At 42.3% G+C, this 26,493-nt stretch overlaps 2 protein-coding genes across 3 annotated transcripts in view; both read right to left on the reverse strand.

The window, feature by feature from the left end:
- The window catches only part of ANAPC4 (anaphase promoting complex subunit 4), a 34,075-nt gene extending 31,833 nt beyond the window's left edge, over nt 1-2,242 (reverse strand). The window contains exon 1 of the mRNA XM_030314097.2: nt 2,005-2,242. Within this exon, the coding sequence (XP_030169957.1) occupies nt 2,005-2,133 (129 nt within the window). The 5' untranslated portion in view covers nt 2,134-2,242. The remainder of the gene's footprint in view (nt 1-2,004) is intronic.
- Nucleotides 2,243-10,051: 7,809 nt separating this feature from the next.
- Nucleotides 10,052-26,493, reverse strand: part of ZCCHC4 (zinc finger CCHC-type containing 4) — a 51,189-nt gene continuing 34,747 nt past the window's right edge. The window contains exons 9-13 of one of the 2 annotated variants that reach the window (XM_030314098.2): nt 18,477-18,598; nt 18,160-18,235; nt 16,393-16,444; nt 15,477-15,621; nt 10,052-10,631 (exon numbers count right to left, since the gene is read on the reverse strand). In XM_030314098.2, the coding sequence (XP_030169958.1) occupies nt 10,496-10,631; nt 15,477-15,621; nt 16,393-16,444; nt 18,160-18,235; nt 18,477-18,598 (531 nt within the window). In that variant the 3' untranslated portion in view covers nt 10,052-10,495. The remainder of the gene's footprint in view (nt 10,632-15,476; nt 15,622-16,392; nt 16,445-18,159; nt 18,236-18,476; nt 18,599-26,493) is intronic. The other variant, XM_030314099.1, reaches the window with a different exon arrangement.

Below are 26,493 nucleotides of genomic sequence, written 5' to 3' on the forward strand. Positions count from 1 at the left end.
CTCTGTGCCCTCTGGAATTCACGGTCAGGTACCCTTAAGGTGTCATCTTCATTCTCTTCTCTGAAACATGCTCCTCACCCAAGGACAGGATTCTCAGGATTCTCAGATGACAGCCATTTTGTACCCCATGTTCCCCATACTACCCGGCCAGGAGATGAAGTAGGTTTCCTCCTTGATGCCCGATGCCATTTCTGGATGACTTTTCTTCTCTAAAATCCTCTGTGAATCAGACCCAGTCACATCATGCTACCTACTATCCCTCTTAACTACAGTCATCTATAGACCCCGAGGCCATTCTCCTCATTCCTGGAAGATCTGGACTCCTCCCTGCCTCATTCATGCTCCCCAACGCTATTCATCATCTTTCCTGGAGATTTCAAGGGCTACGGTGTCCTGGCTTTTCCGTTCTCAACTGCCTTTCTTCTAATGATGGCGTCTTCAACTCACCTCGGTCACTCCCAGGGTCATGCCCTTAACCTTGTCATCATTTCAGCTACAAGTGCCGCCATAATGTTCCAAACCTCCCACTTTACATCGTGCCTCTATCCTTCCAGCTCATCCCTACTAATAACCAACTGCAATTCTTCCACAGGGTAGGAACCATGTCATACAACCCACTGATTCCACTTACTGTTGCTCACTCACACATGCTACTTCCATACTTAATCATGTTGGAATCCAAGGTTCATCATTACAATCGCTCCTCTTCCGTGTAACTTTAACTCTCTTGCATCTCTCTTGCTAGGTCACACTTGCAAAACAACCCTGGTTAAACCCAACCATGCCTGCGCCCACACAGTCCAACAGAACAGCAGAGACACAACTATGCTCACTAGGTTCCCTCTCAAACTACAAGACCACCAACCCCCCGTGGCTCTTAATACTGACCAGCAATCTTACTACACTTCCCTAGTCCACTTGCCTTGTCAGCCTTTCATACCCCTTTCTCCCCAAACGTCCAATATTTTCTTCTCCATCCTACACAGCGCTCTTTCTTCTTCACTGAGAACATGGAAACAAGTGCCCACTATTACACCCACACACCTAGTCGCACTCAGGCCCCATTCTCGCCCGTCCCTCCTACACTAGGAGCTGTGTGGCTGTACTGTCTGCAATCCTCTCTAGACCATGAGGATTTCTGAGGGACAGTGGCAAAGGAGAGAGACCAGAAGATTTCATGGAGGGACTTGAGAGAGGAGACATGCGTACCCGGTGAGAAGTCATTAGGAGTCATTATAGTGGTGCAGCTTTGCAGGCTGCTAAGTGTTCCTTACCACCTAGTTTCCAAGCTTGTCTGCACACAACACAACTCCCACCTGGCCAGGCAACTGTCAGGAAACGTGCCAAAAGGCCAAAGGAGGAAAGATGCACAGCTGAAGGTTTCCTTACACAATGGCTGCCAGGTAATTAAAAACTCTCGGGAGAAAGGCAGACACAGCGGATTTAGACTTGATGAAGCTACAAACAAGAAATGCCCACTGAGGACACTCGGGGACCTTTCACTCTCTTGCTAAATTTAAAGGTATTTTTACCAGGAGGTAGCTATCCGACCCACAGTATAGAGCTTGGACAACAGATTCTAGATTTTGAAACACGTCCTCTGTGGCGGCTACATGCACGCACATTTGCAGCTACAGGATGACAGTAACTCTTCTTTCTTCTGTTACTAAACCCTAAGCAAATTTAGGGTAAGGTCTGTGGCTTTACTACTATGTCTGGTTCATGAGTGATGCATTATGGGCTTTTAAAAAGCCCATTTAACAAATAAATGACTCGAGGACACTTGGGAATGCAGCACTGTGCGAAAACTGTTGTTTTTGCCATGGAATACGGAAAATGGGCCCATCAATGATCCTTCCTTTATAGGGGCCCTTACACTTTCACTTAAGGTTCACAGCTGCTTGGAAAGGGCGTGGTACACAGGCGGCCCGGCAAGTCCACAGAACGGGAAACTGAGGCTGGGGCAGTCTGCAACGCGCTCGCTGTCAGGTCGGGCTCACTCACCTCGCCCGCCGTGTTGGCCAAAGCGATGAGATCCCGCTTGGGTGACCAGACCAGGAAAATGATCTCCTGCGGCAGCTGCTTCTCTCCCACCACCCGGAAGGATGGGAAACAGGTCGGAAAACGCAACATGGGGGCGGCCCCGCAAGGACACCCCAGTCGGAGGCCGGCAGGGGCCTCCCGCAGCCGCCCCGCCCTCGGGCCTCGCCGGAGAGCTCCGACCCCGGCGGTACCTGCGAGACCCGCCCCCTCAGCGGCCCACGCGGCCCGGGAGCCCTCTCCCTCCCTCCACCCACCGCGCGCCCGAACCTGCGCACCGCGCCGCCGCCGCCGCGCGCTCCGGGAACTTCCGGCGCCCGGACTTCCTCGCGAGAGGACCAGGCGGCGCTGGCAGAGGGCGCGCGGGCGCGCCCCCGAGGCCGCACGCCTGCTCGTAGGTGAGGCGTGGTCACAAGCGTGTGCGCGCGCCTGCCGGCCCCGGCCCGTTTCCCCGAAATTCGCCCCTGGGCGTCGATGCGCAGGCGTAGGTTTGGGAGTGAGGCCTCAGGGGCTGCGGGGGTAGGAAAAGGAGCGCAAACTTTTGGTCCTCATCGGCCGGTGCCTGCATTGACAGCCTGTAAACGGGTTGTTTTCAGTCCCGGTTAGAATCACCTGGAGAGATTTTTTTTTTAACCCCGCCCCGGTAGCACCCCAGACCAATTAAAAGAGAATTGATACGGAATGCGACCCAATATATATTAAAATTCTAGGTGATCCCAGTTTGCAGCCAAGGTGGGAGGGCCCTGCTCCAAAACCTGTGAGTAGGCATATATCCCGATTATCCCAGTAAACGTCAACAGTTTATTGGTGGGAGTAGCCCCACCGTAAAAAATGGGGGCTGTGGCCTCGGAGCTACCCGAGGATCTACTAGGACGAAGTATCCGGGATCCACAAACGCACAGGGCATGGGCTCTGCCCTAAAAGGCTTACCGGTCAGCTTGGCCAACTTGTAAGATGTCTCTTTGTGCAGGACAAATTTAAAGGTCAGCATGTTCAAAAAGTTCACAGAAGTTAGGACTCTGGTTAAGAGAATGGGACCGGATCGTCCTGTGATTCTGGAACTTAAAAATCTCTGGTAGAAAATCCATCTACCTTTCACTTCTTTCCCTTGCTGGAAGGAGAGAGAAGCGATAGAACCTTCCAACTTTAACAAGCCCTATCTTCTTGCCCTCTCTCTGGATATCCCCTGGGAAGTACCAGAGGTAGACTAATTGCTTCAGCAACAAAGATTTGAAGCACTTGTTTTGTGGCACTGTTCTTGACTCCTATCTGATGCTTACCCTGCCCCCTCTCAGAGGCAGGCTATTTCCCTTACCTTTGCTGCAGTTTAGCATGACCCCCAAATTCTTCTGGAGGCAACATTTTTAAGGTGAGAATGGACTTACCTTTGGTATCCATGAAGTGCGTTTTCAGGTGTTAACGTTCTGGGGTAGCAGGGATAATCTGGATACTGGGGGCCGGGGGGGGGGGGCAGTATCCACTTAACATTCTTAAAATTGAATGCCCATTTTCTTAAAATTGAAGTTATCCTGATTCTGAACCCTCCTACAGCACATGAAAAGGACTGTCAGTGGAGGAGTCACCTGGTGCTAGCAGACAGAGGAGAGTAGAAGCATTCCCAGAGAATTTCCCAGAAGGTGTTGCAGCACAGGAAACGGTGTAGGTGTGGGGTTCCAGATGTGGTCAGGAAACAGCAAACGATGTTATGTGGCCACAGCACGTCGCGTGTCCTGGTGGGAGTGGGGGGCGCTGGAAATCAAAGTCGCCACTAACAGTGTTTCCAGCCTTTTGCTCACTGTCCCATAAAGGAGATTTGGGTCTCACCCGCTCCTTTTCTTTGACTTCCCCGTTCTCTAAGGGAAACACTGCTTTGGCAAATTGGTTTACTTGTGCTTCTGTGGCACAGCATCAACAGGAAAAGGGAAGAATGCCCAGGTGCTTTTTAAGGAGATAGAAATGCATGGGGTGGGGTGGGGGGGGAGTGTGTGTGTGTGAAGAAAACGGAAGAGAAAATAGTCTAAGAAGAATTTCCATGCTCTGTACATCCTCTTCCTAGTGCTCGAGGGGGAAAAACAATGCAAGAACTAGGTGTTTTTGAATGAACATTTTGGTAGCTAGTCTGTTTGACCACTGCAACCCCTTGGGCTAGCTCATGCTGGACATCTTTGCACGTGTTGTAATGGTACAGGGTTGAATTTTGAAGGGCCAGACAGCTGTCAACGGATCGGGAGGGGGGCATATTGTTAACAGCATCACACCGGTTCATTGGTTACTCAAGACCTTAATTCTTGTGCCAGGGGTGATGATGAGTTAGAAGGTAAAGACGGCAGGAAGACTAGGTAGGGGTTGGGGGAGGCACAATTCCAGAGACGTTTCTGAAGTAGGATAATAAGAACTGGTTAGTGATTGGACTGAGGGAATGAAAGTGAGGGATTAGTCAAGACTAAGGTTGGGATGTTGAGGCATGCAGACTCAGGGATGGAGAAATGGTCATTGCCGGATTAGGGAGGAGGTAATGAGAGAAGTATGAAGGGGAAGCCGGGACAAGCAGACCAGGGCAAAGGATTGAGTGAGTGAGGACTGTGCTCGGGTGTTGGTCCGGTGTGAAAATCTGTGGTAGCCGACAGGAAGCTGGAACTGCAGGTTTGAGGGGGGGGAAGTCAGGGCCTGAGCAGATATGTGGGAGTCACTGGATACAGGAACGGAAGACGGAACCATGTGGAATGTGACTAAACTAGGCCATCTGAGTGACTGTTATTTTGAGAGATCTATTTTGAAGTCATAAAATAGGTGAAACATATAAAATAAGAAATTGACCGAATTTGCTGGAAAGATAAATGTGGAAGATAGGTGTTAGACTCTGTCCTCCATGGCTGCATTTGTTAGGCTACAAAAAACACTGACTCAAAGTGGCACAAGTAATAACTAGAAAGTAGTGCCTCCTGTAAATGACAAGTCCAGAAATAGGGCCAACTTCAAGGCAGGCTAGATCCAGCCACTTGGTGTCCCCAGGGACCAAGCTCAGGGTGTACCTCATCATAAGGCTGGCTCCCCCTGTGGTCACTGGAAAGCCACCCACAGCAACCGGATCTACATGCTTCTGCCTTCAGAGAGAAAACAAAGGGCTCTTTTCAAGACTGAAGTCCCGAGCTGCGCTGTGATTAGACCAACCCCTATCACAAGCATGTCTGACACCAGTCACAGGTGACGGGTATGGAATATGCCCAGTAAAAAGTCTTCCCCAAGAGCTGGAGAGGATGTCAGTCATCTCTCTTCCAAACCCCATGGCAGGCACACAACGGGGAGGGCGGAAAAGACGCCGCCAAAGCCATCAATCAACACTCCTCAATATGACAACCAATCACAAATATGCAAAGGGTAGTTCTAAGTATGAAAGGCATTTGGGAGATGGTTCATCCTGGCAGAGTGAGTCTACACTGTACCAATTATTCGTGGTGTTTTGTCTCTACGGAAGAAATTTGGAGACCAACCCGTGATTCCCATCTGTAGAAAAAAGTATATATAGGTATGCATAGGAATTTATCCTAAGACAATAGATTTGGCCATTAAGTATGTTTATCATAGGGTTATTTACAAGAGTGAAAACATATAAACAATTTAGATGTCCAACCATGAGAGATTGATTTTAAAAAATACACTATATCCATACTGAAGAATAAGACTATTGTTGTAAGTATAAACCAATGTCCAGATGTTGATAAAAAAGAGGATTACAAAATAGTATGTATTCCCAACTCCCATTTTCATGGGGGAAACTTTAGAGTGTTTCTGTCTGTGTAGCTATTTATACAAAAACCTATCTTTGGAATGGTGGTTATCTCTGAGAGGTAGGAGTGGAGACATTTCTTTTCAATTTCTTTGATTTACCTGGCTTGTGTATTAGTTAATTAATTAATTGCAAAGCTAACAGGCAAGCCCTTTGTCTCTTTTTGTCCTCATGAAGCATATAAAATGTTCAGTCTGATTTCCCTGGTTTCTCCTACTCCTCACCCCTGCATTCACAGGTGAAGAAACTGGGCCCATCTACTGAGGCTCAGTTTTCTTGGAGCCCACCAGATGTGACGCTTCTAGTCTGCCGTGGTACGAAGCAACTCCATAGTGTGAGAATCTCGTGACTGTCTGGCTAATGGGATAAAACTCCTCTCTCAGAGCTCCAAGATCTGCTTGCTCACTTTGGGTGCTTTTTCCCCTCAGTCTTGCTGAGTTAACACTTATACTGAATCGCCTGAAATCAAATTGTAGAGATCTTATCTTCAGTGTATTGCAATGACCTTCTTAGCTGACCCTCAAGTAATTTAACCCATGTCCTAATGTTCAATTAAAATTGCATCAAATAGGTGAAATTGGATTTTCTTTGCATTTTGTTCAAGCTTTCCTTACCTAGGCAGCTCTAAGCGTATTAGCTTCTGACTCGTGTAGCTCAGTTAGGGTTCTGAGGCACCAAGGAGTAAGTATATTACATGGCACTTCCATTCACTCAATCCACATTTATGAGCAGCTACCGCTTGGTGGGTGAGGAAACGTGTAGCCCGGCCACCCGCCTCCCGGGGTTGTAGGGAGGGTTCGTGAAGTCACATGTGCAGCAGTTGGCTGTCTCTGACATCACTGGGTGCAAGGCACAGCTCCAGAAAGGAGCCAGTGAACACACACCACGGTGTCCACAGGCCATTGCTACCAACAAAGCTTCTAATCTGAACAGAGGAAGTTAAGTCCAAAAACATTGATCTAATGCAGGGCATAATTTAAGTACCTTAAAAGAAGGAGAAATGAAAAGACACACACATGCACATTTTTATTTCACTGGCAAGAAATATACTATTCCACTGGAAACACCAGCAAGGACGTTGTGAAAAGGAGGTAGCACCAGACCAGGATCTTTTGTGGGCTATGATTTGATATTTAAAAATTAGTCAAACTTCCCGTAGATGCCTACTATTTTATAGATCACTTTGAAGGAGCCAGACGTCAACTTAAGTGTTTTCCTTAAAATCACCTTCAAAGCTGAATTCTTCTTCTTCTGTCTTTTTTTTTTTTCCTATTTTTTTGAAAGCTGAATTATTCTACGTGTAAAGCCGTCTAGATAAGGCTGCCAATCTTGCTCACAGAGCACATCCCAACCCGAAACATACATCTAAACCCTCAGTGTCAGGACAGTCTTCGCACTGACTCTAAATACTTCCCAATATTGTTTAGGTGTGTTTTCCTTGTTTGAGTCCTTATAGGACAGAAGACCAAGCCCTCTCCAGATCTTAGGCAGGCCCACCGTTAGGGACTGAATCATACCTTCTAAATCCATATGTTGAAGCCCTAGCCCCCAGTACTTCAGAGTGGCATTATATTTGGAGATCGGGCCCTTAAGAAGGAGAGGCCATTAGTGTGGGCCCGAATCCAACCTTACTCATATCCTTAGAAGAAGAGGAAATTTGGACACAAAGAGATACCAGGGACTCACAAGCCTAGAAGAAAGGCTGTGAGAGGACACGGCAAAAAGATAAGTTCAGGAGAGAGGCATCAGAAATCCAAACTTGCCAACACCTGGACCTTGGACCTCCAGCCTCCAGAACTGTGAGAAAATAAATTATTGTCATTTAAGCCGCCCAGTCTGTGATATTTTGTTATAGCAGCCTTAGCAAAGTAACACACCCACCATCTGAAAACTTCTAGAAAATTCCATGCCTTCATCAAATTTTTTGAGCACCTACAGAAGATGGTATAAAATGGGTAGTGACATGAAGAAACCGCAATCTTTTGGGGAAATAGAATCTGTACATATAATGGCAGAACAATACATGAAAAGTGCCTCAGGTGTGGCTGCAGAACTCCCAAGTGTTCAGAGAGGAAGGTAGCGGTTGGTAGGGGGACTCCTAGAACACTTCCCTGGAGACAGTGGGACTGGGCCATATGGAGAGATATAGTCCCAACAGAGCAAAGGGAATGAGATGAAAACAGTGGGGCAGATTGGAGAAATAAATGAGTCTAAATATCAAACTAAATGTAAGAGAAAAACCTGAAATCTGATCATTCAAGGCCTACAAAGTGACTTTGGCTGTCATTAAATTTTGTAATAGAAGCAAGAAGTGGAATTAAATTTAGCTGTAATAAGAAAAACATCCTTTTAAAAAGCTCTGTGTCAGATTTAGGGATTTTCTTCTATTGGTGATTTGGGTAGGTATCTTAATGTTCAGATATGCAGATTTCTAATTAGAACAAATGACCTCATCTCCCATCACACTTTACCTCCCAGAGACATTTTTACATCCTATTAGTTTATTCCCTGAGAAAAGAAAGAAGCGGTTAGTCCTTAAAATTAGTATTAATTGAACAGAAGAACAGAATCACCGGATTTCTTATTTTTAACTTCCTAAGAAGTTCAAGTTTTAAAGTACATAATTCCTGATTGTAAGTAACACCCGATTTCCTCAATTCTAAGATGTGCTTTTTTTCACATTTCAATATTTCTGAAACAGGATATACCTAAAATTTAACATGCACAATTAATAAGCTATGGGGTTTCTCCCCCTGAAAAGTTACAATCCCATCAATAGTGCATTTTACAATTGATGGTACCTTAAAACTAAGGAAATGGGGTGATGATAATAACCCCTGGCCAGCAGGACCTGATTCTTGAGGAATCATGGTCCCTCAGGTGTCTGCGTTTCCAAGGAGATTTCCAGAGATTTTAGCATGGTATCAGGGGCCACCGTGAAAGTCAGGCAATCAGAGAAAGGAACACTCCTAATGATTCGGCAAAAGGTTCACATCTCACCCCGTCACCTCTAAATCCACCCCTCTGACCATCATAGCAACCTCCGTGGAAAAAGGGGACAAGGGAAGAGTTTTCTGATGCATGTCAAGTCCAGGGGCTTAGCTCATCTTTTGATGTGGCCGGATATACACCCCCATCAGCTGATCAGGGCCCACGCTGTGCCTTCCACATCACGCATCCAACAGCCCTAACTTAAAGACCAGAAGGAATTTCCATGCCAGGTGGGGTGCAGCTCTTGTAACTTTACTCACAGGGCTCTAGCTAAGCCCAAGCAAGCATGCCTCCAAACCTGCTCTAAAGCAACTATTTGGGAATAGGAGAAAAGTCATTATGCAAATGCAAGCCATTCAAAACTATGGGATCTTAAGGAGATGATGTCAGATACCTAGAGAGAAATAGGGAGAGGAACTGTTTGTTCTCAGAATTCAAACCCAGTCCCTTCACTGCTGATACTGGACCACCAGATGATTACCATTAGGGCTGCAACCCCACCCATCTGCACTTAACATTTCTCACCAACTGAACAAGAGCCAGACACATGTGCCTCATTTAACATAATCACAGAAAACAGCCTGTGGTATAACTATTATTACATAATACAGTAATTATATGATAATAATAATGAAGAATCGGGCTACGAGTGAATGACCTGGCCAAGGACATATAGTCAGGAAGTGTTCATCAGAACAAGAATGAGAGGTTTTAATCCCCAAACTATGCTGCCTTCTGCTACTACTTTTACAAAGAAATAAAGTTACTGGGGCACCTGGGTGGCTCAGTCAGTTAAGCATCCGACTTCAGCTCAGGTCATGATCTCACGATTCGTGAGTTCAAGCCCCACATCGGGCTCTGTGCTGACACCTCCAATCCTGGAGCCTGCTTTAGAGTCTGTGTGTCCCTCTCTCTCTGTCCCTCCCCCACTCATGCTCTCTCTGTGTCTCTCAAAAATGAATAAACATTAAAAAAAAATTTTTTTAAAGAAATAAAATTACTGCCTGGTTTAAAAGATACTGAGATGACAGAGCAAGTCATAATTCTAAATGTCTCATTCATTCCACAACAGTTAAGTGGTTCTATACCATCAAAGGACACTGCAAAAAGTACTTGAAAAACCCATATTTAATCATAAAGCCATGATGATACTCTTGATATCTTTAGACTATCTTCGTCAAAATTCTTCCCATCATCTTCAGTTTTTGTCCCCAAATAATTGCTCATTGTGCCTTTCTTTGCAAGTGGGGTTTAATCCATCATACAGTATTTTGATGTTTGACTTACAACATTCCTGTGTCTAATTTAACACACTCGTGTTCAATATGAACAAGACCTCAAGTCTCCCCTTTCATTCCTCTTCTGACACTTTCTGCAAAAGAATGCTATATGCCCATTGTTCAAAAGAGGTCAAAATGATACGACTGGGACAGATTTGGAGAGTGAAAGAAGGCACACGGAGAGGTCTGGAAAACCAGCTAAGGATGGGACAACTCCCCAGGTCTCCAGAGAGGCTGCTGAGGGGCCCAGACAGCAACAAATGCCACCTGCCTATTTTCTGGCTTCAAAAGGCGCATACCTTTGAAAGCGACAGAATTTAAGTCCAGTGTGGCACTTTCAGAAAATGGCATCAAAGGTTGGACTATAAATCTTTCTTATTCTCAAGTCACTGGACATTTAAGAGCAAAGATATTGATGGGCTCTTTCTCTCCTTTTCTTCTTCCTTGTAACAGATGTGTGATTCATGGATTGCTCTTTAACGGTCTCCATTTTCGTCTTCTTACTTTTTCTTTGCTTCTGCTTTCTGACAGCTCTGAAAAAGAAGGTGCTGAATTATTTTGTAGAATAAGCATGATGTATGTAATTATGCTGGGATTTAATTAACCAGCTGACCAAATAAGAAAACAGGAGGAAAAGAATTTACTGTATCCTAAGCATAAATCCTCAGAACCCTAATCATAATAACAAGGACATAGTCTGAGGCCTCACTAAGCAATATGCTGGAGTAAAGAAATTTCCTTGACAGACGGTTACTACAGATTCAGAACAATCTATTCGAGACAAACACACCACAGAGGTAAATAGTCAAGCCAGGAAAAACCGCTGCTGTGCTGAACCATCCGGTGGCCTCCAGCCAGCATGTGGCATCCAAGCACTTGGAATGTGGTGAGGGCGAGTTCAATGTGCTCCCTATGTCAAGTGCACACGGGATGCTGAAGAAAGAATGCAAAATATTTTGTCAATGTTTACACTGATTATGTATTGAAATAATACTTGGGATATAGATCCTTTAAATTGTAAAAACAGTAAAGCCAATGAGTTAGGAGGGTTTTTTTGTTTGGTTGGTTTGTTTTTTTGTTTTTTTTGTCTGTTTGTTTGTTTTTGCTGTTGTTTTGGTTTTGGTATGTCTGTACTGCTCAACTCAGCACTTCAATCTCCAAATCCTTGCATTACATTTTTCAGGAAAAGGACCAATACATTCGACAGTTAGCAGAGGTGGAGAAATGAAATCGCACGATGGAAAAACTGACAACACTTAACAGAGGCCCATCTTATAAGCCCTACGGCTAATTTTCTCTTCCTCAGTGAGTGTAAAAGTCTGGACAAGTGCCACACAGGATGTCCATATTTTGTGGTCCCTGTCTTCTCGAAAGACTAGCTTCAAAACAAACGAGATGGAACTCACTCCCTAAAAACACTAAAGCACACCAGAACAAAACAGATCCTTAGCTTCTGGTACTCTCTGAACTAAGTTACGGACAATCTATAGCTAAGAAAGATTACTTGTCCGTTCATTCTCTCTCTCCAAACTTACAGAATCATGCCATTTATCACATTACCAACCAAGGAAAATGCTGGGGCTGCCAGCACCAGCTAACCTGGAAAATCCCCAAGGCTACCTAGCAGTATCGGTCACGAGATGCACTTCTCCTAAACCACAAGTCCAAGGGACAACCTTCCTTCTGATCTGCCCAGGACCAAAACCTAGGAAAGAAGCTCCATAAACAATATATAATCCCTCAGTGGAGGAAACTGAAGCCTCGCTTTCTGTCCACACAACATCTCTATTAAGTGATGGAAATGAGTGGGCATAATCTTTGACTCCAAGGATCTGGGAGACTGAGACAAGGCTGAGGTCACCTTTCCTTTTCCTTCCCCCAGCTTTTTTTTAGGGGAAGAAACCGAGGCTATGAAATCATCCAATGAAGAAGTGGCAGACCAGCCTGATCCTAGAACCTGTGTTCTTAATTACCTTGATACTATGTACTCTGCTATAAATTATTCAGATATGTAAAATGCTACGCATACAGTAAGCACGAAACAAATATGAGCTGTTATTAGTAGTGCCGCATGACTATTATTCAGACTTTTGCTTGACAACTTTCCCTTTTTCCATATTTAGATTTTGCATTATGGATTCGGATAGCCTACCCGTTCAGAAATAAAACAAATGCTACAGTCATACACTGTTTTGTGCATGTTATATAAACCTCCTTTCCCTCCAGTCATTATTTGAAGTAGGCTAATGTTCTGACAAGGGATGATTTAGCAAACTTAATGAAGTCTAATGTCTGGATGGCAAAGTCAGTGAAGCTGTTTGTGCCTGTATACAGAATTTGAACAAATTTTCTTTGGCTTATCCACTTACAAAAAGAACTAAACACGAACCGGACCTCACTAGAATATATAGTAAACAAAAGCAGAAGAATATGTTCACTTGTTAATATGAATAAACAAAACTTTCCGGAGATAAATTTTTCACATGAGTATAAGCTGAACTGATTGAGTATAAATCAATTGTTTTGTTTTGCCTTAAAATTCAATTGACCTAGTAGCTGTTCTCTAAATTATAGGTATTTATGTAATGATAAAAAAGATTAACCACAAGAGGGAGCTTGCATCATTCCAGTTCAGGAGCAAAGGCAAATTAAACTCAGAAAAAAACAAATTAATATAAGACAGCTATGAAATATCTTTTATGCCATACATGCTAAAATATAAAATATCTATTTTTTTTAATGTTTATTTATTTTTGAGAGAGAGAGCACGAGCAGGGAAAGGGTAGAGAGGACACGACACACAGAATGTGAAGCAGGCTCTAGGCTCCGAGCTGTCAGCACAGAGCCCAACACGGAGCTCCAACACACGAACCACGAGATCGTGACCTGGGCCGAAGTTTGACACTTAACCGACTGAGTCACCCAGTGCCTCTATTAAAATTATTTTTTACAATTGTAAAGAAAAAATTTTACCTTGTCAATTTCATTATGAAAAATTTTTGAGAGAAATACCTGAAGATAACTGTCAACAGTTCAGGAGTCTATTCTGAGAAAAAAGTAATACTATTTAAGACTTATCAGGTAGGGGTGCCTGGGTGGCTCAGTTGGTTAAGTGTCTGACTCTTGGTTTAGGCTCAGGTCATGATCTCACGGTTCGTGAGTTCGAGCCCCAAATGGGGCTCTGCACTGACCACTTAGAGCCTGCTTGGGGTTTCTCTCTCCCTCTCTCTCTGCCCCTCCCTGCCTCTTTCTCTCACAAAATAAACATTAGAAAAAAAAAAGACTTGGGGCACCTGGGTGGCTTAATTGGTTAAGCGTCCGACTTCAGCTCGTGATCTCATGGCTCATGAGTTCAAGACCTGCTCAGGCTCTGTGCTGACAGCTCAGAGCCTGGAGCCTACTTCAGATTCTGCCTCCATCTCTCTCTGCCTCTCCCCTGCTCACAAACCATCTCTCTCTCTCTCTCTCTCTCTCAAATATAAATAAACATTAAAAAATATATTTAAAAGAAAGACTTATCAGGTATACCACATCCTAATGGATTTGCTCCTTGAATTAAACTTGATAAAACCTAGTACTAAAAAATACTAAATGGTTTCCCTCAACGAAAACAATATAATACTACCAAGCAGACTAGCCAGGGCTGTTGAAGAGCCAACAAAGAGCCTACAATATATAACTAAAATGCAAATTCAGTTTCCATGTATCATACAGATCAAAGTCTGAGCATGTTACTAACTCCGTTTGCAACCAGAATTACCCAGTAAATGGTGCAACAATCCCAGACCAATAGTTTATTATGTTGTACTTTATTCTTTTTAAAGTTTATTTATTTGAGAAAGAGTGTGCGTGCGTGTGTGTGCATGCGTGTGTGCAAGCGGGGAGAGACAAAGAGAGAGGGAGAAAGAGAATCCCAAGCAGGCTCTGTGCTGTCAGCACAGAGCCCAAAATGGGGCTCACCAACCATGAGATCCTGGCCTGAGCCAAAATCAAGAGTCGGACACTTAACTGACTGAGCCACCCAGGCACCCCGAGTTGTACTTTAATTCCCAAAGGTTTCTAAGAAAAACTCTTTTATAAGATTCTTCAATACATTTCTTAATTTAGCAACTTCCATTTCTACCCTGGATTACTTAATGGAAATAATTGTTCAATTAAATTTGATAAAAAGTAATGGAAAAGTAAAACAGTAGGCAGAATTCAAATAGCTGGACCTCAGTGGAAAAAAATAATTGTCACTGTCCAAAAAAATAAACAAATGGACAAGAATTCTAATACAATTATAAACAGTTACAATAGCATCAGATATTTCTAATACTAAGAAATATTTTTTTTTATCACAAGTCATAAGATAGCTCAAAAATTTTATGCTGATCCCAATTCTCACATAATGTTAAATTTGGCTATCTGGTTTTCATAACAATAAAAGAAGAAGACTCAATAACTATCATTCCTTTTAGTTTTTTTGGTTTTTTTTAAGTATTATCATTCAAATCAGCCCAGTTGAAACAGCAGTGGTTTTTCTAAATACACTGTGGTCACTGGGATAACTTTGTTCTGAGTTATAACCAACACCAAATATTGGTGGAAGTGAAAATAATCATAGAAAACAAATGGTAAAAATTAAAATTTTACATATTTAAATATTAATACGTCTGAATTTTTTTTCCAAGTCTGCAGAATTTAAAGAGATAGCTTCCATTTTCCAAGGTGTTCACTGTGGGATTACAAATCACATTCCATCTGAAATGCCTTCTCCAGCCTCGCCTATCACGTGTCTGCATCCCAGCTGCCCTGACTTAAATATCATGTTGGTCAATAAAGCCTGAACTCTCAGGGGGTGCCTGGGTGGCTCAGTCGGTTAAGCATCTGACTTCAGCTCAGGTCATAATCTTGCAGTTTGTGAGTCCGAGCCCCACGTCAGGCTCTGTGCTGACAGTTCAGAGCCTGTTGCCTGATTCAGATTCTGTGTCTCCCTCTCTCTGCTCCTAGCCTGTGCGTGCATGAGCGCACTCTCTTTCTCTCTCTCTCTCTACCTCTCTCTCTTCCCAATCTCTCTCAAAAATAAACATTAAAAAATATATATATAAAAAACAAAGCTTGAAATCTCTCCCCACAAATTATAATTTCACATGAACCACAAAAGATACAAAGTTAATCAGTTTCTACCTTGTATTTTGGTTATTTTCATGTCTTAAATGTTAGGCTTTTTCACTCATCTTCAGGTGCTCACACCACTGTCTACACAAAGGTACATAACAGTAAAAATAGCCAACGATTTCGCACTTCTGAATCCTCCAGTGCTCACCTTTGTGGACTGCTTTATACGGATCACACAAGGAAAAGCTTTTTCTAGTCAATAAAAGAATTCAACTTACTTGATCACTTTCTTAGATGCAGTGATCTGAGGACAGGTACTACGTTTATGATCTAATTCACCACAAATAAAGCAGCCATCTTTAGGGGCCCCGCAGGAATGATCTGGAAGAGCACAGTGACCGCAAAGGCTACAGTGGATCCAGGCTATAAAATAAAAATTGAGTTTTGGAAGAAGTTCATTTAATATAATTTTTCATTTGACCAACCTTTATGATAGAGAGGATGAACAATGTTTACTTCAAATTACCGTGACTGGTTTGCATAGTTGTTTATACTTTGGCTGAAGAGGCCAAGGTAAAGAGTCGGAATCCCACATAAACCAGCTAACTTCTTTCTGATACATGGCAACAAATGCAGCCCTTCAAGGAGTCATGAGCGGGAGCCACTGACACCATGGGGGTTGGCTGAGGGACACAGAGCCCTATTAAAATAAGCCAAACCAGGCCACCTGGGTGGCTCAGGCGGTTGAGCATGTGACTCTTGACTTCAGCTCAGGTCCTGATCTCATGGTTCATGGGTTTGAGCCCCACATCAGGCTCTACGCTGCCAGTATGGAGCCTACTTGGGACTCTCTCTCTCTCCCTCTCTCTCTGCCGCTTCCCCACTGCACCACCACCACCACCCCCATCCCTCTCAAAGTAAATAAAAATGTTAAAAAAATAAAATAAATTAAATTAATAAAATAAAATAAGCCAAACCAAATGCCACACTGAAATAGGTTACAGTCATATCTCCCTATAAAGGAGAGTGTGTGCATTTTGGTAACTGCAAAAACTACAAAGCAGGTAAAATCAATGCAGGTGTCTATATTAAGTTTTTTTCTCTTATAGATACAATTAAATAAAAACCCTATCTGGGTGAAGAAAACCGCTGAAATGTTTCATAGGATGTCAAACTCTAAGTCTAAATACTTACAAGGTTTTACACACTTTTTGCAGAGAAAGCAATGGTTCCACTTCCTGCCATCCTACAAAAATAATTTTTAAATTATGTTTAATGTATCATAAAAATCAAGTTCCACAATTAAAAATTAAAATGTCTTATTAAAATCTGTGTAAATTATTCACTCCTTATTTCTCACTTTCCTGGGCTTCACAATTAAATACTTTGATTTTAATTTATGCATTTCTCCACTCAACTCAAAGGCCGCCTTGATGGGCCCCAATTTCCTTAACTGGAAAACTAGGGGATTTATCTACATGATCTTGAGTTCAAGCAATCCATACTGCACAACGAAGGACTCAATGAAAATTTCAAGAGAATTAATGATTCATAACTTTGACATGTCTATGTGGTGTAATCCTTAATAAAATTCGCATTTAAGAATTTTAGATAATTTAGAAAGATAGAGATTACAGGGTACTGTCTGGGTAATATTAAATCCGGGAAATAGAACTACCTAGAAAAATGTATAAGACACTTTCGTGTATAAGGCACATGTCCCATTTAATGAGAATTATAAAGAACAGACTGATGAATCCCAACAGGCTGAGAAATGGAATCCTGTCAGCCCGGGGACACCCCCCCTTTCTAATCGAGCAACCCTTCCCTCCCCATTGAGTAACACCTACTCCAGTTCCTGGGATGGTCATTTCCTTGCTTTTGTTTATTTTTTACGACTTATGTGTGCCTCTCTAAATGATAAAGTTTGGTCTTACTCATTTTGAGCTTTATATGATCTGGGTGTAATTTTTTTCTTTTAAATAAAGAACACAGAGAATTTCTAAACTGATTGAAAATACATGTAATCAGGTGTGCTGCCACAGTTAAAAACAAGTATAACCCGTCATAAAATTATAGAGTTTTGAAAACTGTACTTTATAATAGTTACAAAAATATAGCCTTTCCTTTGGAGAATGATTTGCGTATATTACCCAAACTGAACTTCCTATGTTCTTTCTGACTGGATTTAGCTAAAACAAATAAGCCAACTTAAGTGTCATCCCACCTCTTTAAAACAATAAACAGGAGGTGCGTCCCTACAGTCCTTCCTTATCTGCAAAAACTGGCAGAGTACCTGGGGCGCCTGGGTGGCTCAGTCGGTTGAGCGTTTGACTTTGGCTCAGGTCACGATCTCATGGTTCACGAGTTCGAGCCCTGCATCAGGCTCCATGCTAACAGCTCAGAGCCTCGAGCCTTCTATGGATTCTGTGTGTCTCCCTCTCTCTCTGACCCTCCCCTGCTCACACTCTGTCTCTCTCTCCCTCAAAGTAAATAAACATTAAAAAAATAAATTTTTTTTTAATTAAAGAAAAAAACGAATTCATCCATGCACAGCCCTTAGGAAAGGGCCTGGCACATAAAAAGTGCACAGTATGTTACTAATACTTCATTAAAATACTGATGGCATCTAATAGTTCAGTACTTTACCTACAACACTTTAAGTTTATCCCCAACACAGTTCAGCACTCATCTCATGCCTTATTTAAAATACTCCTAATTTTAGCAGTCATACAGTCCCATAGCAAAGTGAATTCAAATAACCATTAACGATGATGAATGCAAAGGCTGTTGTGCTTTATAATTAGACATAAAATACTCTATTAATGTACATTTAGCAAATGATACTATGGTAATACAAATTATAATATTATCAAAATAACCTTAAGCAAATGTAATGGCTAGTAAGCTAAAATAAAACTAATATATTTAAATAAAAATGCATTCTATAGGAACCTATACCTTGGATGTGCAAGAATTACAGTGCTCACAGTGTTGATTCTCTAGGGAAACATATCGTTGACATAAAGGGCAAAATCTAAGGAGGAAAGAAACAGACTTAACTCAGCTGCATATTCTCATGAAGATTCACAGAGCAGATAAATGGCACTTGTTACAGAAGTTGGGTGTAATCCAAATGCAATTCAATATAAAATACAGACCAAATTTAAAAGTAACAGAAGAACTATATGAGTCAATATGAGGATCATTTTAATGTTAGATATATGGAACTTTATTTTCAGTGACTCATGTATTTCAAGGCCCCACTATGGTCTTACCTGTACCCTTCTTCACTAGGAAGGATTATTTTGCTGGGTGGGATATTGGTGAAAATACGCACAGGAGATTGTTTTCGACCTGTCTTTCCATGTTTATAAAGTGCGTGATTATCATAATCTACCTAGAAAGTTAAAAAAAAAATTGAAAAAGAACACTTACTCAAATGAGTGAACATCTATGAAGATTCTTTACCAAAAAAGAACAACTGATGCCAAGATAGGAGTTAAACCAAAGTATTTAACAAGAAACTATTCTTTTTAATTGTTTTTAACGTTTGTTTACTTTTGAGAGAGACAAAATGAGTGGGGGAAGGGCAGAGAGCAAGGGAGACACAGAATCTGAAGCAGACTCCAGGCTCTGAGCTGGCAGCACAGAGCCCAACGCGGGGCTGGAACTCAAGAACCGGTGAGATCATGACCTGAGCCAAAGTTGGATGCTTAACCGCCTAAGCCACCCAGGGGGCTCTTACGAAAAAATTCTTTTTTTAAAATTTTTTTTTTTTTTCAACATTTATTTATTTTTGGGACAGAGAGAGACAGAGCATGAACGGGGGAGGGGCAAAGAGAGAGGGAGACACAGAATCGGAAACAGGCTCCAGGCTCTGAGCCATCAGCCCAGAGCCCGACGCGGGGCTCGAACTCACGGACCGCGAGATCGGGACCTGGCTGAAGTCGGACGCTTAACCGACTGCGCCACCCAGGCGCCCCCGAAAAAATTCTTAAAAGCAAAAGTTTGCTTATTAATCAACAGGCTCAGAGAGGCCTCTGTGGCAGTGAAATTTCATTACAGAAAAGGCAAACTTTGTTATGCTAAGTTCATATTGCCCAGTATTGAGAGAACAACTGTAATCTTTCACCCAACACAACAGACTTCACAAGAAGCACTACTATGTAATTAAGAATTTGGCTTTTGGCACTAAAAAAATTCCACCCCTGAAGACGCGTGCCTGTCAGGTGTCAGGTCAGCAAGTCTCAATCCAGCCTTACTTTGGCCCTCCACCATTCACTATGTGACCTCTCACATCCTGGTAGAGCACAGGTTCAGGGACCAGACAGTGGCTCTGCCACTCACTTGTTGTGACCAGAGGCACCTTCACATAATCCTCACCTGGAAAAGGAGGTTACTGATTTCTGCCCCAGGGGGGCTGTGAAGGTTTCACGAGATAATGTGTGTAAAATACGGAGTTCAAAGCCTGGCATGTGGTGGAGACATAGAAAGATGGAGATGAAGAGAGAGTCACAACTATAATTGTGACTATTTCAAACATTTACGTCTCCTCAACACCCTAACTCGGCTTTCAGCCTTGGCAGCTCATCCTGAAAGTAAGCTGAAGCCAACAGGCACGGCTTCTATAGGCTTCTTGCTCCCGCCTCCTTCTCCAACCTCTCTGTTATCCATACGCATTCTCTCTTTGGCTTTAAACCTGCTCTGAATGCACCCGGTCACTAAGGCCATCTTTCTCTAGATCAGTAATTCTCCAGGTGCGATGCCTGGATTGGCAATACCAGCACTGCCCCTGAGATCTTGGTAGAAAAGCACATTCTCCCCAGCCTAAGACCTAAGAAAACAGAAGTTCTGGGGGTCAGGGCCCGCAATCTGCATTCTTTTTTTTTTTTTAGCAGGAACTATTTATGTATGTATGTATGTATTTTTGAGAGACAGAGACAGCATGTACATGCGCAAGGAAAGGGCAGAGAGAGAGAGAGAGAGGAGGACAGATCATCCCAAGCAGGCTCCATGCTGGTAGCAGAGAGCCCGATGTGGGGCTCGAACTCACAAACTACGAGATAATGACCTGAGCTTAACCGATGGAGCCACCCAGGCACCCCCACCCCCTGCTCCACAATCTGTATTCTTAAATTTTTTTTTTCAACGTTTATTTATTTTTGGGACAGAGAGAGACAGAGCATGAGCGGGGGAGGGGCAGAGAGAGAGGGAGACACAGAATCGGAAACAGGCTCCAGGCTCTGAGCCATCAGCCCAGAGCCTGATGCGGGGCTCGAACTCACGGACCGCGAGATCGTGACCTGGCTGAAGTCGGACGCTTAACCGACTGCGCCACCCAGGCGCCCCATCACAATCTGTATTCTTTTTTTTTTTTTTTTAAATTTTTTTTTCAACGTTTTTTTTTATTTATTTTTGGGACAGAGAGAGACAGAGCATGAACAGGGGAGGGGCAGAGAGAGAGGGAGACACAGAATCGGAAACAGGCTCCAGGCTCTGAGCCATCAGCCCAGAGCCCGACGCGGGGCTCGAACTCACGGACCGCGAGATCGTGACCTGGCTGAAGTCGGACGCTTTAACCGACTGCGCCACCCAGGCGCCCCCACAATCTGTATTCTTAACAAGCCTTCCTGGCGCACTAAAATTTGAGAACCGTTGTTCTAGATTATCCACAAGAATACCATGAGATTTTTATAAAGTCAATACAGGCAGAGCCCAACTTTCAAATAAGTTAGACTGAATTGTTTGGATTCTAAACAAGAATACACTTAAGAATTTCATAGAAGAACTGGCTTGCAAGCTAGCTATTTAATAAACAAATCACAAAAATATAAGGACTTAATGACAATGGAAAGAGAGGGCCTTTAATGAGAAATTCCTGAGCTCTCTGTATGGCCCTGCTGTGGCTGGCTATCAGACTAACAGATGAACAAGTTCAGGAAGACTCATCAATAAGCTTCAGCAGTGGGGGGAAAATAAGTGGCACATGAGGAGACCCAGCTAAACAAGGGACAGTTGGGGAGGGGGCGGGGACAAACCCTGGGGGCTCTGGTTAACTGTCAGCATGGTAAGTCCACGGTCTAGCGTGACGGTGTGAGAGCTGACACGGACTCACAGCTGCCCTATGCAGAAGTGTAATATCATAACAAGGAAAGGATGAAGTTAGATTACATTTGAAGCCCTGCATTCCGTCACTGCATATGAAGAGAGACGCTGATAAAACAAGTTCATTTCTACCAAAAGTAATGGGAATGAATAGGATTTGTAGTTTAACGAACTGGGGGTGGTGTTTATTCAGAAAAGCGAACACTGGGAAGATCTGATAGCTGTTTTATAACTGAAGGGGTGTCAGTGGAATCGAAATTAGACTTAGCCTTTATTGCTTTGGAGAATAGAAGTAGAACCAATGGTTAGAAGTTAATAGGGAGCATATTTTATCTCAATATGAGAAAATTTTCTAACGATTAGAGCTATTAAATAAATTGAGTTGCCTTGTAAGGCTGCAGGACTTTGCTCACTGAAAGCATTCAAGTGAGGCCGGTGACTCACTTAGTAGAGACGATTATTATGGTGAAAAGTTAGCCTACGTTACACCCCTCATGTTTCTTTCCAACTTTAAAATTCTATGAATATATGTCACCTATTAGAGGCTAAGATACAAAAGTAGGTTTTACTTCAAAATTACCTTAAAATATTACTGTAGTAGTTTTCTTTTAAACCTATTTAAATTCATAATTTCTCCCTAATACACTCCTCTATGTACTCAATAAAAACATGATACCTTATTAAATTCAACAAAGATATTTTGAACATTTATGAGTATCATAAGAAAGAAAAAACCTTCCCAAGAGAACCTCAGGAAGATCTTCAAATGTTGGAAAAGAGGACCTTAGAAAAATTTCTAAGACATGGAATATTCCATGCAATACAACGGATGGCAGACAGAAGAGAGGGAAAAAAAAGAACAATCTCTTTATGGCTACCCCAGGAGTTGGAGAATGTATGTGTCAGGAAGGTGGTTGATTGCTTGATTTTGCATAACCTAATTGAGATTATTATTATTTTTAAATGCGGGTTTGTTGTGCTAATTAACTATAAACATATGGTATGTAAAATGCATGCTGCTAGGGTAAATTAATGTACCTCTAACATACATCCATATTTCATAGCTTCATCCACACAAATAAACGTCCTATGGAAGGAAGCGCTGTAAAGCAAACACAATTTTGCAAATTGCATATCACTAGTGGTAGAGCTGATACACCATTTTCCCATCATTATCTCTGACATTTCACTCACAATGATGATGAGAGGCATTTTCAAATAGAAAATTTCTCCCATGGAACTGATTAATGTGATGAAGTACTGTATAGAAATGAGGGAAAGCACAAAATCTCTGCAGTTCTTAACTTTTAATTTTATCTATACGCAAATTTCTTCTGTAACATGAGACTGGAACTGGTTATACAGACACCAAGACGTTCAAGTCAACAGACATTTATTTTGCACCTACTATGTCTTAGGCATCCCTCGGGGAAACAAAGATTAAAAAGACACAGTACTTGTATTTATTTTCCCATTCCCTAAGGACTATAATCTATTTATTTAATTTCAGTGTATCAAAAGGTCTGAAGTGAACTCTTCAGCTCCATCAACCAATTTCCACCAGAGCAATAAGGTCTTTTAGTCATATTCCCCATATCCCATGTACCTCTTATTTAAAATTATAGGGGTGCCGGGGCGCCTGGGTGGCTCAGTCGGTTAAGCGTCTGACTTCAGCTCAGGTCATGATCTCGCGGTCTGTGGGTTCGAGCCCCGCGTCAGGCTCTGTGCTGACAACTCAGAGCCTGGAGCCTGCTTCGATTCTGTGTCTCCCTCTCTCTCTGACCTTCCCCCATTCATGCTCTGTCTCTCTCTGTCTCAAAAATAAACATTAAAAAAATTTAAAAAAAATAAAATAAAATTATAGGGGTGCCTGGGTGGCTCACTCAGTTAAGCATCCTACTTGGGCTCAGGTCACGATCTCATGGTTCATGAGTTCGAGTCCTGCATGGGCTCTGTGCTGACAGCTCAGAGCCTGGAGACTGCTTTGGATTCTGTGTCTCCCTCTCTCTCTGCCCCTCCCCCACTCACTCTGTCTCTGTCTCTCTCTCTCTCTCTCAAAAATAAAAAAAAAAAAACATAAAAAATATTTTTAATAAAACATTACATACATACAATATATATTATAATATATGATATATATACATATTATCCCCCTTGTCACTCCAAACCCTTTACATGTTTGTTTATTACATATCAAGTTTTAAGAATTTCAGTTGCCATCCTGTAAAATTTGCAGTCATTTGCCAGAAATTCCTGTCAAAATATCTTCATTTCTGAACATGAAAATAAAAATTTCAAAAAACAGTTTAACACAGGATGATTTTTTTAAAGATAGCTTAAAAAAAAAGCGCGAAGTTTGTACTTATAACAATCCAAACAAATGTCCCAGATGAAGTAGAAACAAGAGATCATTGCATGTTCGCAGTGGAAGGGAAGTGAGGTGATCTAGTTCAGATACGGTAAATACAGGACCCGAATGCCACTATTCCCTGACCCTGTCCCTGTGGCAGACATCACTAATCAATCACACACTACTCGCTGCCACTAGGCATGGTATTCTCAACAAATTCTCCAGAAAGTCACTACCAATTTATCAGGCTTACCACTAAAGCACTAAAAGTGAAACTTATCTGCCCTCTCTTTTCTGATTCAATCATTTTATTTTATAGGTAAGGAAACAGAGACCAGGAAAGATAAACTGACTTCTTCCAAGATTAAAGAGCCTCTAAAAGGCAGTATGCTAGGACTCACACTTCTGACTGTGAATCAAAATTTCTTTTCATTATCACATCCTTCCTTTCTAATCTGCCCTTAATAGAACTTTTAGTTTTCTAGGTCTTTGATGATTATTTTATTCTGTAGTCATCAAGTGCTTTATCATTGAAGAGTCTGACTTATATTTTATGAAGATTTGCAGCATTTCTGCATTCTTCTTACCCGAAAAGTATTTCAAAAAAAGAGATTTAGTGATTTTTTTTTTTTTTTTACTGTATTATGGTTTGGGAGCTTATAATCATCTTGGGCAATGTGAGAAAGAAGGTCTAATCCAGGTCTATGGCAAAAGACCTGTGAAGGAGGACAAGAGACTTTCAAAATTTCATTTGATGCAGGCAGCTAATATACAAGAAAATAAACTACCACAAAGTAAGGTTAAAATAACAAGAGAAAGAAAAGAAAGAAAATAAAAGTGTCAGAAAGGATAATAATGGAAAATCCAGAAAAAAAATCAAAAGAAAGAAAGGAAGGAAGGAAGGAAGGAAGGAAGGAAGGAAGGAAGGAAGGAAGAAAGAAAGAAAGAAAGAAAGGAAGGCCATCAAGGTAAGATACAACAAATAAGGTTTATAAACACAATGGGATATACGGTGAAAATCAATTTCTCCATCTGAGCATATAAAGGGCAGTAGTGTTCTGATCTTTAGTAGAAGTCAGGAAAAACAAAGATTTTTCTTTGTTTCACAGATTGTATTCTAATTTTCCTTTTCAAAGTTTGGCTTTCTCTTTACCAAAAAGACTACTTTTTACCCTGATACATATGGCCTAATTAGAAACTTTTTTCACCAATACAATGAATTGTATAATTATCATTTTTTTAATGTTCATTTATTTTTGAGAGAGAGAGCGCACGTGTGCAGGGGAGGCGTAGAGAGATGGCGAATCCCAAGCAGGCTCTTCACTGTCAGTGCAGAGCCAGACGCAGGGCTCGATGTCATGAGATGTGAGATCATGACCTGAGCCGAAATCAAGAGTCAGACGCTTAACCAACTGAGCCACCTGGGCTCCCCTGGATAATTATTTTTTATAAGCTTGGACCTTGGAACGATTTCTCAACAGCGAGACTCCAGTATTCCCACAGGTTCCTTCCTAGTAACATAGGCTGTCAAACAATGACTGGTTTCTCCACAGTAACCTCTCTCATCCACTCTACTCTTGATCTGCCTTCTTTGGGTTCCTTGCCATTTCAAACTCTTGCCTTAGTGAAAACTCATCTCTAAAAGTGTATGGAAGGGCGCCTGGGTGGCTCAGTTGGTTAGGCGTCCGACTTCGGCTCAGGTCATGATCTCGTGGTTCGTGGGTTCAAGTGCTGAATCAAGGCGCTTCAGATCCTCTGTTTCTTCCTCTCTGTGTCCCTCCCCTGCTCACGCCCTCTCTCAAAAATAAACAAACATTAAAAAATAAATAAATATGAATGGACCAGTTTTCTGAGGGACCTTACGTTTTGCAAATTTAATGTTTCAGATACTGTACAAAAAACAAAAAAAAACGCCCGAAAGACGAGTTTTACCCCCACCTTGGGACTGTCTGAATGGTGACAACAAAGTGATGGTCATAACAATGCTGAGACCAATAGTCTTTAAATTTTTTTTTTTTCAATGTTTATTTATTTTTGGGACAGAGAGAGACAGAGCATGAACGGGGGAGGGGCAGAGACAGAGGGAGACACAGAATCGGAAACAGGCTCCAGGCTCTGAGCCATCAGCCCAGAGCCTGACGCGGGGCTCGAACTCCCGGACCGCAAGATCGTGACCTGGCTGAAGTCGGACGCTTAACCGACTGCGCCACCCAGGCGCCCCCAATAGCCTTTAATCTACATTTGCTGTGCGTCAGGGACGAGGCTAAGCCTTTTTGTGTGTTATATAATTCTCAAAACCTTATTGAGGCAGATAGATTATTACTCTGCTCATTTAACAGGTCACATGGGCTGCAGAGAGTTAGATAAAATGTACAGGCCTAGCTAGTAAGGGGCAGAACCAGGATTAAAACCCAGTTCCTTTTCAACTCTGGAGTTCACAATGGCTTTCAGACAGTTATTTATTCAACGTGTATAAGGCACCTACTATTGTGCCAAACATCGTGCCACATGATTCTTCACTGTCAAAGGCAGCAGGCGCTCCTGCCAACTGAGAAATTTCCTTGGTTAACATCTTTAGGATATGGCCGCTATCTCTGCTCTGCAAATGTCCACACTAGAGGCACCTCTCAGACAAGAAACAGAAAACTGTGTGTCCTAAAAAGGAAAGTAAACCGGAATCGGGAAGAATTATGACATGGACTTTGCCTGAAGCAGAGCTTGAGAATTCAAGGTTAAAATGGTTTGTGCTAGAGACGCTTTTGGAAAGGAACCTGGTAATATGGTTCAGAAGCCATAGAAATGTCCATTAAATTCGATAACATAATGTTTGGAATTCT

The sequence above is a fragment of the Lynx canadensis genome, chromosome B1 (genome assembly GCF_007474595.2).
Source record: "Lynx canadensis isolate LIC74 chromosome B1, mLynCan4.pri.v2, whole genome shotgun sequence".
Classification (NCBI taxonomy): Eukaryota; Metazoa; Chordata; class Mammalia; order Carnivora; family Felidae; genus Lynx; species Lynx canadensis.